Genomic DNA, 13,334 nt, shown 5'->3' with positions numbered 1-13,334 from the left:
GTGGCGGAAGCGCCTGTCAACATTCGGAGGTGTTTCGGATTAACTGGTTTCCCTGTTGACTGGTGACCGACATCCTGCGAGTAACGGCAGCTGTTGAAATAAGACTCGTGAAGGGCACAACAATAAGACAATGTATTGTTATTGCGGCTAAACGGTGTTCAGCGGGACGGCTACGTATTAATGCCGGTTTTTTTTTTAAACATCTGCTGTTACAAGCAGCAGCAGCAGCGAAGTCTAGAGGAAGTCGGTCACCAGATGACGGGGACACCAGTTAATCCGAAACACGGGCTACGCTAGCCAGGGGGGCGAGCCGTGACCTGCACTTATTCCTGCTCGTTTTTCTCCCTTGTCAAACCAGAACGATGTGTTTTTGCGTGGCCGTCAGGTGCAACCACCACAGGAGTCGTTTCCAACGCGTGGCAGCGCGTGTAACTTTGCAAGCTTCGCTTTAATGGGAGTTGGGAGTCGCTTGCAGGCTAGCTAGGTAGGTAGCATCTGGACGTTCCTTTTAAATAATGGACGTTTGCACTTTGAGGAAGATGTGACTTCTGCCCCATAAAACGTGTTTCTGCTCATTTGAGTCGGTGGCCAGACGACGAGGCGTCAGTTTCGGTTGGGCAAGTTAAACGTGAGCTCGTCGACAAGAAGCGTCCAGGTCGAGTCGGCTTGGTTTTTTCCCCACTGTTCAGAAAGTGAGCCGCTCCGCTCCTGTTGGGGGAAACTTCCCCTGGATCGCCCTCCTCGACTCCTCTCCTCCCTGGACACTGCAGCCATGGCCGCGTGGGTGTGTGGAGCAGGAGAATGACACCGAGGAGATGTCGCCGTGTCCCACCGTCGATTAGCTGACCGACCACTGCCGCAGAGAACCGCCGGGGGGGGGGGGGGGGGTCTCCGTCGCTTCGCCTCGTCCAGCTCGTCTTCTCCCGCCATGGCTGCTGCTGAAAGCGGTGTCGGCGTGCTGACCCGGCTCGGAGAGGTGGCTCTGGCTGGTCCCGGAGGAGGAGCGGGGCTGTCGGCGGTCTCTTTCACCAATACGTCGTCGCCCTCCAGCCCGACTCTCGGTACTGACACCCGGGGCTGCGAGAACGGCGCCCTGATGGACTCGTTCGGGATTTTCCTGCAAGGTCTCCTGGCCGTGATGGCTTTCAGCACGCTCATGTGTGAGTATGGCTGGAAACCTGACCCCTCCAGCTGCTGGACAGTGTCCAAACAGCAGCTCTCCAGTTATCTAATATCACCATTGATCTCAGCTAGGGACAGTGTGTTTATAATATAAGCCACATGCATGGAGTTCATCCATGTATCTTCTCTACTGGGGGTCGAGGAGAGGTTGGACCAAATCCCAGGTCACTATGAGAGGACAGGGTCACCCTCCGTCACAGGGTCACACACTCTCGTTCACACCTATGTGCAATTCACAGTCACCATTAACCTCAGCTGAAAAGTCAAACATGCGCAGGGAGAACAGGCACAGGCATGCTCACTATGGACAGTGCGAACCACTCCTGCTCTGCAGCCTGCTGTTCACTTTACTGTAACTCTACACCGACTGACCTGCCTCCTTCCTCTTTGTGTTTCCCGATGCATTTGACCTTCCCTGCTGCACTGGCAGTCAGCTCTCAGGCCAAGATGCTATTCAGACATTGAGTTGTTTACCAAAAAAACGTTGAGGCAGCAGTAGCAGGAACTGAAAGCATTCTTCACATTGAGTCATCCCCGTACATGGTACCCACAAGTAATGGTTTCTTTTCTGTTTAAAGTGTTTTAAATCCTGTGGCTTGTACAACAAGCAAAAGCTTTGATACATGCATTTTTGAAACGGCATTTATTACTTTAAACTGTCATAAAAGAGGAAAAGTTTCATTAGGAGCTGCCGAAGACTGAATAGAGTTTAATATGATTGCAGGGGAGCGACTTAAACTTGTGTCCCCGTGCTCTGCAGAGAGAAAATATAGTTATAGCGACCCGAGTGAAGTGTCGGTGTGAGATATTTTGAAAGTGAGTGTCAGTCTTTGCGTTTAATGGCTGGGAGTCACTGATGTGATACCAGCAGCGGTTTGATGTGCGCTTTTCGAGTTGTTTGAAGCACAAATGTGCAGCTGTGCTGGGAATCCTTTGTGCAGGTGGACGTTCTCGGACTGGAGTTCAGCAGAACGCCGAGATAGATGTTGCCGACGGCAAATTCACACATCTGTGCAGCTGAAGCCGCTTATTCACGGCACCTCATGTTTAGTGTAGCTCTTGTGAGAACGAGTTGTGTTCTGCACATGGATAAGTCACCTGCCAGTTTTGGACAAAGTTTAGTTTACTTTGGGCGCAGCACCGACAGCTCTGTGACCTAATAACTGAAACCCTAGTCCTGCAACCTCTCGGCAGGCCGTCGTGTTGGAGGGAGAGCGCGGGGCCTGCATTCACGTCCCATCCAGCTGCAGGCAGGGTGTGTTGAGTCTGAAGTCACACTTGTGTACTGTGCAGAGACTGAGCTCATTGCTCGCAGTGCGACTCGCCCAAAGGAAAACACAAAAAAAGCTGTCAAAAAGTCTACAAAGGTGAGACTGTAATGTTGAGATATCTCAGCATTTCTGAGTTTATGTAACTGGGACGTCTCTGTCAGCAGAGTTCAGGGGTTGTGGGGGGGGGGCAAGGAAAACAAGTAACTATTGTGGGGAACAAGAACACTTGTGTCGCTATTTTGCTGCATTAAATAATGAGCCTTGTGACATGAAACCCGTTCAGACTCTCACACAGACAGATTAGAATCACCACATTAAACAGATTTACACCTTGGAACAACAACACTTGTTTGTCAGGAGCGCTGGTTTGTAAATACTGTGATTACTCTACATTCAACTTGGACATGATTCACAGTCTGAAGTCGTTTAGGGATCAGTTAAAGACTTTTCTCATTGATTTTATTCTGTTCTTTTCTAAGATTGATCCCATGTTTTTTTCTTTCTTCAACCCAAACATTAGGATTGAACAATAGTCAATGTGACAGCTTTTCAGGTTATGGTCATTTCATCCCTGTGACTGCTCTGCTGTAATAATTATTCACACATAAATCGAGCCCGTTGCATTCAATTTAACATTGGCAGCCTGTAGTCTCCCTTGCAGCTTGGTCAGTTCCACTATTAAGCCTCGTTGAATCAAAAAAAAGATTGCTCTCAAGCTACTGATCTATTTTCAGTTGGGCTTAACAGCTAATCTAGAAAAGTAATAAAATGTTTACTTGGCCTTTGGCGGCTTACAGGAAGGTTGTCAACTCACTGAGAGGGAAAAACATGAGTTTGATTTATTCTGTGCACTTCCATGTTTTTATGAGGGATCTGTAATAAAACCGCACCATCTGTGTGCTGCTTCCCCCCCCCTCCTCTTTCCTCAGTGAAACGCTTCAGGGAGCCCAAACACGAGAGAAGACCCTGGAGGATCTGGTAAGGCAGCTGAGCCGCCTGCTTCAATTCATTTTACTGCAAAGGCGTCGCATGGATCCTTCTGGGGTGCCTTGGGAACGTCTTAATTGTGTCTTTTCAGGTTCCTGGACACCTCAAAACAGGCAATCGGGATGCTGTTCATCCATTTTGCCAATGTGTACCTGTCAGACCTCACAGAGGAAGATCCCTGTTCACTGTGAGTGTTTGACGCTTCTCAAGCTCCTCGTGCATCAACAAGAAACTGTGGTGAAAAGAGTATTTCTCCTCGCCCGTCTCTTTCAGATACCTCATTAACTTCTTGCTCGATGCTTCTTTGGGCATGCTGCTGATCTATGCAGGCGTACGAGCCGTCAGCGCTATTGTAGAGTGGAGACAGTGGGAGTCTCTGCGGTTCGGGGAATACGGTGAGGTCCATTCTTCAACTGCTCTCAGTGTCCAGCGGGGGGCAGTAGTTCACCTCGGTGCTTCAATGCAGTGTCATTCCACAGCCAATGGTTGTTTTTGTGCCATAAATCTTGTTTTTTTTTGTCCCCGAAAGCAGTAAAATAATAAATAAAATGTTTTTATTTCAACATTCCTTTATTGTTTTGATATTTCGTCGTGATTTCTCCCCCCGGCTGCGTCTGTGCTTTGCCGTCAGTTTTACCATGATGTGTTTTTCTCGCCCTGTGTGTGCAGGAGAGCCGGTGCAGTGCACAGCCTGGTTGGGTCAATGTATCCTCTACATCCTCATCATGATGTTTGAGAAGGTTCTCATCATGTTGGTACTCCTCATCCCTCAGTGGAAGAAGGTCAGGAGGAAGTTGTAATAGCTTGAAAAGGATGCATTTAAACTGAGTGTCTATTATTGTTTTCATTCTTCCTATTCGGAAGAGATCACTACTTATTTTAGGATGGTTTGCAGAGCGATTATCACCCTGCTTTTGACCAAATCTCTGGGAGGGAAAAAAACAATTTCTTCTGCTTCTCTTGTACATTTTTGGTAGTTGATTAATTCGTACAAAAAAATGGTTCCTTAACTGTGATTAAATCTAATCAGTCTAATCACTGGGGCATTTGTAGACCAGATGCTGTTCTCACAGCTTTCTTTGGTGTAAAAACCTCATCACAATGATAAAAGTATAATCCTTCACATCACACACTGTCTCAGGTAGAATATATGAGAGGTCCATCACACGGCTGAAAAATGAGGCTCAAGCAGCCTAAACAGGAGTTCTTCATCCCTTCCTAATGCTTCCTTTTATTTGTGTGTGTGTGTTGCAGTTGGCTCTCCTCAACCCCATACAGAACCCTGACCTGGAGCTCGCCATCGTCATGCTCATCGTCCCGTTCTTCGTCAACGTAAGTCTGCCGTTGCTGTCATCCTTTCCCCCCCGTCTGATATGTCGACATTTACTGTTGTGAGAAATTAACTTCAATGGCAAGAAAATCACTGTTTCTTTTTTTTTTTTTTTTTATTGTGTTTGATTAGGCCCTCATGTTCTGGGTGGTAGATAATTTCCTCATGAAAAAGCACAGGACAAAAGCGAAGCTGGAGGAGAGAGAAGAGGATTCGAGGGGGAACAGCAAAGTGCGCTACAGACGAGCTCTTTCCCACGACGACTCGGAGTCCGAGGTAAGTCTCAGTGTGCACGTAGTGGCAGTAAAGCCACACTCAGCCTTTTTATCCCCCGCCGTAGCCGATAGGCCCCGAAGGGGTATCTTGAAACAGTCTCCGTACGTCCGTTTCTACCTATATCTCGGCAACCCCTGGGCCCACAGTGACCAAACTTCACATGTGGATACATCTCAGAGGGGGAAGGGATACTATGGTGACCTTGACCTAATTTGCATATTAAGTAGGTCACAGGGTCACGAAGTGCTTAAAAACACATTTTGGGCTCTGGAGGCCTAGGTTTTTGAGCTAGGGCTCTGAAATTTTATACACACATGAGACACACTCCAGGGATAACCTCCAGTACACCAAGTGACCTGACCTTGACCTTGAAGATTGGTAGGGTCTGAAGTTTGCTCGTCATGGTTGCACAATACATGTATTTTCATATAAAATATATCTTCACCTGGGGAGAAGGGGCACCATGGTGACCATGACCTAATTTGCATATCAGGTCACAGGGTCACTAAGTGCATAAAAACACCTTTTGGGCTCTGGAGACGTATTTTGACATAGCTTATGAAGAAGACCTTTCAGATTCTACATAATTATCTACTAGGACCCATGGAACACCCTCTAGTGTACCAAGTGTGCTGCCTTAGAGCTGGCTTTGTGAGAAAATATAAAGCCCTCCGGCGGGGGATTAGCCGAGCAACGGCCTTCTTGTTTTTTCCTGAAACCCCGGATCTCCTTGGTGTCTCCAATAAAGTGAATATATACTAGACCGTCGTCTGAATCACAGGTGAAGATGCATATTTCTCACAAATAATTGGACCAAAACAATGAGGAAATACAATTTAAAGGAGCTTCAATGCTTGTCGCTTTCTGTTCTCTGTGTGCAAAGGTAGGTGGTTTTACTACATATAAGCACCACCTGCTAGTGGACCGACAGGAAAAACGACATACTTTTCAGTGTTTCTCATCTAAATGGGAATCTTTTGAAGTAAAAATGCAAAAATGATCCGTTTTCACTTGAAACGTTATGTCAACAGGGTTTTTATTCACCTCCTGTGCCTTCAACAGTCGACTATTGGAACTCAGTTTTTTTAGTTGTACATTGATCCTTTCACCATCTCTTTCTAATTAGAGCATTGTCTTCCAAACACCTTAGGGATTTACTACATTGCACATTGCCCTCATTCTTCAGCGATCTGTAGGGTTTATTGGACCAGGGAGACGGCTAAAACCTGGAGGACAGTGCGTCTTCAGAGGAAAGGAGGGAAACGAGTTGAGAGCACTCATTTATTATTCCATGCCACAGTAATAGTTCCCTGACTGGGAATTGAGACTAATCCTAAACACGACACCACCGGGGGCACGTGTCAGCAAGGTTATGGCTCAAACTGGAAATAAATTGCAGATAAAACGGGACAGTGATTGAATTCCCATGTACTGCCTGGAGCTGTGACAGTGAACAGAGACACTGGCAGGGATCCGTTGGAAGTCTTTAATGTCTGATGTTGTGATATAACAGATACTGTGGAGAGTACAGTACAAACTCTTCAGGCCTGTGCAGCAAAAGGTTTTATTATGAGCCGGTACTGTGAAATAAAGTGAAGCTCCAGCAAAAACATCACAGTGCTTCAAACCTAATTGTCTTTTTTTGTTTAGCAAATATTGGCTTATTGTATATTTCCATTTTGGTTAAAGTTTTACTTCAAACATTGCAGTATGTAATTATAGTCGCTGCTCATTCCAAGAGGTACATGAAGAATGAACAGCCACGCAGTTTTTGTATTGTTTCCACTTTTAGAAACATTTTGAAACACTACTCTTGCGAGAAAGTTGCAAATCTTTGTGAAGAATTGTTTTTTTGTTGAGATCAATTTGACTTTTACTAGACAGCAGGGGTGATGTGCTCATGTGGGCCAGTGGCGCAATGGATAACGCGTCTGACTACGGATCAGAAGATTCTAGGTTCGACTCCTGGCTGGCTCGGTTGTTTTTAATTATTCCAATTTTCACTGACAGCAAAGTCTGATTATTTTTATGTAGAGATAGTAATAATGTTTTCACTATTGATTTGTGATTTCATTTTTCAAATTAGTCAACAGTAATCAATTACATACCTTGGTAAGAATTCATTGTGTTTTGCACTTGTAAAAGTGAAGTTCCCTGACCGGGAATCGAACCCGGGCCGCGGCGGTGAGAGCGCCGAATCCTAACCACTAGACCACCAGGGAGCGGTAGTGTCAGTGGCCTCCTCAGTTGATCGGAGGGGACATCTAGGGGAGACGCTTCAGGATTTGTGTTGTTGAGGAAGTTTCTCATGACGTTTACAAGCCAGCCGCGTGAACTGTTCATTGGCAATGGGCAGGTTTGTCCCACATGTGGCGCCATTGGTCAGGCAGTCCAGATCACATGACGTTCAGTGTGATGTGGCAGTGTGAGGCCTCCCCATGCTCTCCGCAAGGCGGGCACATGATTGTATCCATACTCTGGTAACTTAACGATCCCGAAAATATGCCCACTTCTGCTGCCTAGTGTGGGTTTGTGATTAATCTATGGCCGTATAGATCAAATGTTTTCCGCATTAAAAAAAAAAAAAAAAAAAAAAACGAGTCTCAAATTAAAAACAACTTTTCACTGGTTCCTCTTCCTCAGATCCTTTTCTCAGCCGACGATGAGATGGATGAGTCAGATGAAGACGATGTCCGTCGACTCACCGGCCTGAAGACGGTTAAGAAGAAGAAGCTTCGCATGGGGATCCCCGTTTGACCTGTGTGCCTGACCTTAGAGCGACCATCCAATTTCCCTCGGGAGCTCTTCACCTCATATCCCCAAATACATTCTCCACTTTACAAAATCAGCCGCTTAAGACTTAAGGAAAAGAATGTACTTTTCCTGATGGCCGTATGAACTTTACTATGGCCCTGCAGGCTAACTTTTGTGCTTAGAAAGGTTCCTGGGATCACTGTATCAGCATTGCACTCCTCGGGTGAGTGTTGTGTTTAAGGACACTGGGGGGGTGGGGGGGGGGGGATCATCCCACCATCCCTACCACTCTTAATTTGAAAGTATAATAGAAAACAAGTAACACTGGTGAAAGAGCCTGCTTTTCAGTGGGTGTGTGTGTGTGTGTGTGTGTGTGTGTGTGTGTGTGTGTGTGTGTGTGTGTGTGTGTGTGTGTGTGTGTGTGTGTGTGTGTGTGTGTGTGTGTGTGTGTGTGTGTGTGTGTGTGTGTGTGTGTGTGTGTGTGTGTGTGTGTGTGTGTGGAGTTGCACACGACTCAGAGCAGCATTACTTCAGTGTTTGAATCACTGTCTTGATGCAGCTCCTGACACTCTGCAGCACACTTGTATATTCTGGATGTGGTGTTACTTTAGATCAGTGGGAGCACACTAATTCTTGCAGATATCTTCCATTTTTTTCATCTTCTCACAGAGACTTCTGACTCCTGCGTGCTGGTGAAACTGTACGACCGTCTGTCTGTCCGTCTGTCTGTCCGTCTGTCTGTCTGTCTGTGCTCTTGTCTGTTTTTTGTCTCTGAGTGTCTTAAGTTGAGTTGTTGTTGAGAAGTGTTACTTCTCCAAAATGGAGACTTACGTTTGCCCAACATGTTTTTTTATATATATATATATTATTTTTTTTTCTTTCTTTTTTTATTCTTTCACTCCAAATGAGCGAGTGGACATGGGAACTATTTCTTGCACAATTTCCCATTTATCAGAGCTTTCATCTTTCCTTTTGTATCTTGTGTGACGGTTAAGTTTGTTCTAATGTTTTCTTTTGTCCCGGTAATGTGCCTGAGTGAACTTACCAGCAGGTGTTTGGTTTGTTTCTTTTGGTTTTGTTTTCACCAGAGCTCCAGATCTGCAGGCATGAAGCAGCATTCAGCAGGCTCTGATGTTAAGATTGTGACATGCATAGACCTATAAACTGTAACGGTGCGTGTGGACCAGACAGCCGAGAGAAAGTGAGTGAGTGCTTGTGTGTGTGAGAGAGAGTGTGTGTGTGTCGGTGTATACATACAGTATACCAGCTTGTGTACTGAGGGGGTGTGACTGCTGGTCCTGTTTAAAGTAAAAGGAGTGACATAAACTGTGATGACTACGGTGCTTGGGATGATTTCATTATGATGTTTTTGGCTTGTGAGCAAGGAATAAATGACTGTGCATAAGAAAACGGGGGGGGGAAAGTACAGCACCTTGCAGCCACTATGGGAACTCTCAACTTAACCAGGACAAAAAAAAAGAGGGCTTTTAGCATTTTAGCAAGGGATGGAGGTAAATTATCAATATAAATGCTTTTCAAATAAAAGGTGTAATGCACAATTTCAAAAGCGGATGCATGTCTTCTTTACAGGCTTTGTTTTAGAAATTGGAAAATAAAAAAATCAAAACCATGAGTTAATACGTTCGGTTTCTCTCACCAACATTCAAAAACTGGATCTGAACGGGAACAGAGTTTGGCCACCAGGGAAGCGCTTCAGTGTGTGTTATATGGTGAGTCTGTTGAAATGATCAGGACGACCACACAGAGGGAGGAATGTGTCCACATTCGTGACAATTTATACATTTTGACAAGTGAGTCTGATCATAATATGAATAATATTTTTGAGTTCCAGCTACATGTGACCAAATTTATGACTTTGAAGATGTAAGTAGTGTAATAGGAATCTAATCCACCGTAATCTCTTAAATTGTAAAGCACATGTTGTATTTAGGCAGAATATTGTGGAAACTGCAGTTCTTTAATTCACATTTAAGGTTTGTCAGATGTTGTAAAAAATTAGTGTATTCTACTAATATAATAATATTTTCTTGCACTGAAACAAAGACATGGGTTTTGAGTTCTTGTTATCTATAGATTAATATGCTATAATTTACCAGTCAAATTGATCATGATTTCACTTTAAAAAAAATCAAAGTTGAACAAAAATGTTCACAATCTATACACATGTCTGTTTAGTCAATCAGTGATTTAAAATCAACATGTGAGGTGTGATTGCTTCTAGAATTTGTAAAACTTCCCTCCAACTCATCTCGAATAAGCTCCTTCCCCCATAGTCAACATAAAAGAGTGAGAAGTAAATGAATATAAATACCTGCACGTGTTTACCGAGCGATATAGTACCCTCACTGTTACAACCACCTGGCATCCACTCATAATTATGTATCCAGAAATAGATCTGCTGCTTATAGCTTCTTGTAATTCACGGAGGGAACACACAAGCAGTATTTTGTCATCCAGAGTCACCCTGCTCTGAAAAGCACATTGCATGGCGATCATCAGTTTCAGCCCGTTTGTCATTTGTTACTTTAGGTGGACATGAACTTTCAGATGTCATGGTCTCATTGAGTCTCATCATCATGCACAGTTAAGACTTTGATTCTAGATCATGATGCCAAGTCTTATGACTAATCTTGTCCTTACCAGCTTCTGACAGCTTTTTAATGATAATCCATTAACTACTAAAAAGTCATTCGATGATTTCTTATTATGTCAATTATAAGGCTTTAAGTATTTTTTAATTCTGATATGAACATCAAAGACATAGATTCTGTATTTTTGATTTTCATATGCTGACATGGTCAAGAATGAAACTGAAATATACTTGCAATACTGTTATGTTGAATAATTCTGAAAAGTTAAAGTTTCACTTCATTCAACTAAATTATGAGTAAAATCAACTGTTTCAATAAGGAACCATTGATATTTACTACGGCTTGCTTGGCATGACTCAGCCCTCCTTTAACTCCAACCTGCCAGTGAGACATTCTGTCTTCTTGGTTCAGCCCTCAGTTTGTTGGTTCATGTGTTAACTGTCTGAAAACGTTTATTTTACAAGAAGCACAAAAAGGAGAAGCCCACTGTCGCTTTGGGAAGGTGGTGTCGCAGCCACTGGAGACGCAGGGAGGTGCTGCTGGGCGTCGTTCGCTCAAGATTTTCCTCTGCTGAATCCCACACTTACATTTCGGATATGTTTGCCAGGGTCAGCAGGAGGGAAGGAGGAGGCGGCGTATTGCTGCTTGTGTTGTGTCCCTGCATTATCAGCTGTTGGTCTGGAAGAGATGGGGAACCCATTCCAGTCGTCACGTCACACCTAATAATACACACTGACAACAGGCAGAGTGGTTCCAATGGTGGGCGGGTGGGGGGGGTCTGAGGGTCTGACTCACAGTGTCGGGAGCAGGACTATATATATATGACAGGCTTGCTGGGGGACAAAGACACAAACACACCCCGATCCGCGACGAGCAAATCATCTACATTGGGAAGAGTGTCGAAGTTTGTACACCAACTTTAATCGCCATGTCACAGGTATGTTACATCTAATGCAGCTTTGTTTATGGGGATCATTTTTAGAGGTTTGATAACATTAATATACATTAACATCTGGGCGTTGCTCGCTGTAGCCGGGTGAGGTGAAGAAGAAGAAGCGCCCACCGATGAAGGAGGAGGACCTGAAAGGAGCTCGGAGTAAACTGGGACTGAAGGGCGAGGTCAAGAGTAAGACCTATGAGGTCATGATGGAGTGTGGTGAGTAAAGCTGTTTATCACAGTCGTCCCTTCTTTCACTGAGAAATTAAACAAGACAGCATGCAAAAGTGTTATTTAAAATGTCTCCAATATATTTTTATCCAACTAGTTACATCCACATGCTTGATGTGCAGGTGTTAAAAAAGCGGCTTGATAAGCAGAAACTAGTTCAACATATTTACCAATAACCACACTACTAAATATAAAAAATACAGGAATCACTGCATGTAACTTCAAACCATAGAACAAATAAATGTGTCCATTTGTTTTATCACTGATTCAAATTGTAAGGATGGATGTACGATATCACGACACGAGATGCATCATTTGTTTTGTGTTTGCTATTTATTCAAACTATTTTATGAAATCATGTTCGTCTCAAAGACAGTATTTCACATAAATGTAAAACAAAAAAACTTATACAAAAGTGAAGTTCCCTGACCGGGAATCGAACCCGGGCCGCGGCGGTGAGAGCGCCGAATCCTAACCACTAGACCACCAGGGAGCGGTAGTGTGTGCGGGAGAAGTACAAAAATGGTTGGTGCTGATTCATGAAGAAAACAAACACACAAAGACAAACACACAAAACAAACACAGCTTGTTAGCTCAATCATTCTGGTCAGTCTAATATAGTTTTGCATTTTGTTTTGTTAACGCATTTTATTATGTACAGTATAATGTAATTCTATAAATAGAGAAAGTATAACCATGTCCTTAATTTTTCTGCATTTTGTTTTGCCTCTTCAGTTTTGGTTTTAATGCTTTTTGACCATATAGAGCACATTGCATTCTCAAAATTACAGTACGAACATTTCACATACTATTACTGGTTTAAATGCTTTAAAAATATGGGGATCTTTTTTTCCATGATGAATATTTGCTCAATAAACAGACTAATCCCATTTTTCACAAAAAGTTTGTTCTCACTCAGCTCGCTCAAATACACATGAATCATTTCGGTTACTAATTTGTGCTGTTGAGGACGAAAAGCCATTTGGGTAAAATCATCTGGATCTCTGACTGGGTTTTTCTCTGTTTCATTGTGTTTTAGAACGGGCGGGCAAAGTGGCTCCATCTGTGTTCAGCGGTGTGAGGACTGGAGGAGAGACGTGTCTGAGCAAACCAGACAAATCTCCAGGAGCCAGCGTGTTCAGCAAATAGACCTCTGAACCAAAGTTCACTGTTTTCATGTTGCTGCGGGAGAATCCCATGATATATACTGTATGTGTGACTTTTCATATCAATGTAAAACATTTGTGAGGATAAATGTGCAAAGTTTGTGCCGGTAGTACAATTTGATATTGCTGCTATATGTATGCTTTATTTAATTTTTTTTACCTCACCACTTTTTTCCTAAATAAAAACACCACTTTATTAATATTACGTTTTCTTCTTTGCCCGAAGCAAACAGGATGATCACTTTAACATTCACCAAATAGAGGAAAACAGTCGAATTAAGGGTCTGAACCAAAACATTCAAAAAACATTTTATTAACATTATCACAATAACCAACACATTCTTGGAAAGCACCTACTTTAATTCACTTCAAAAACAAAATAGAGAGCAAAGTACAGGTCCTTTTAGAAAAAAGTAATTATTTGCTGTCAAAAGTTCAGAGTTGCAGCATCGAGCAATCAGAGATTAGTGCCCTTTGTGGCGGGATGTGGGTGGCTTTTTTATTTACCTCCAGAAGATACTGTTTGATCGCAAGTGAATCACATGCAGAAAGTCCACATGACTGCCTCCAAAAACTCAGAATGGCCTC

The 13,334-nt window shown here is 43.6% G+C and overlaps 1 protein-coding gene across 1 annotated transcript; it reads left to right on the top strand.

Annotated features, from left to right (window-relative positions):
- Nucleotides 1–928: 928 nt before the first annotated feature.
- Nucleotides 929–12,946, top strand: stimate (STIM activating enhance; the record flags this gene model as incomplete). Its single annotated transcript, XM_080494409.1, has 10 exons — nt 929–1,160; nt 3,383–3,431; nt 3,532–3,627; nt 3,714–3,835; nt 4,110–4,222; nt 4,695–4,772; nt 4,903–5,046; nt 7,690–7,797; nt 11,445–11,568; nt 12,620–12,946. The coding sequence occupies 10 exons, from the start codon at nt 929–931 to the stop codon at nt 12,727–12,729; spliced, it is 1,176 nt and encodes a 391-aa protein (XP_080350535.1). The 3' UTR covers nt 12,730–12,946.
- Nucleotides 12,947–13,334: the final 388 nt, after the last annotated feature.

This window comes from Blennius ocellaris (genome assembly GCF_963422515.1).
Source record: "Blennius ocellaris genome assembly, chromosome: 4".
In the NCBI taxonomy this organism is placed as follows: domain Eukaryota; kingdom Metazoa; phylum Chordata; class Actinopteri; order Blenniiformes; family Blenniidae; genus Blennius; species Blennius ocellaris.
This window is presented reverse-complemented; position numbering and strand designations above follow the sequence as displayed.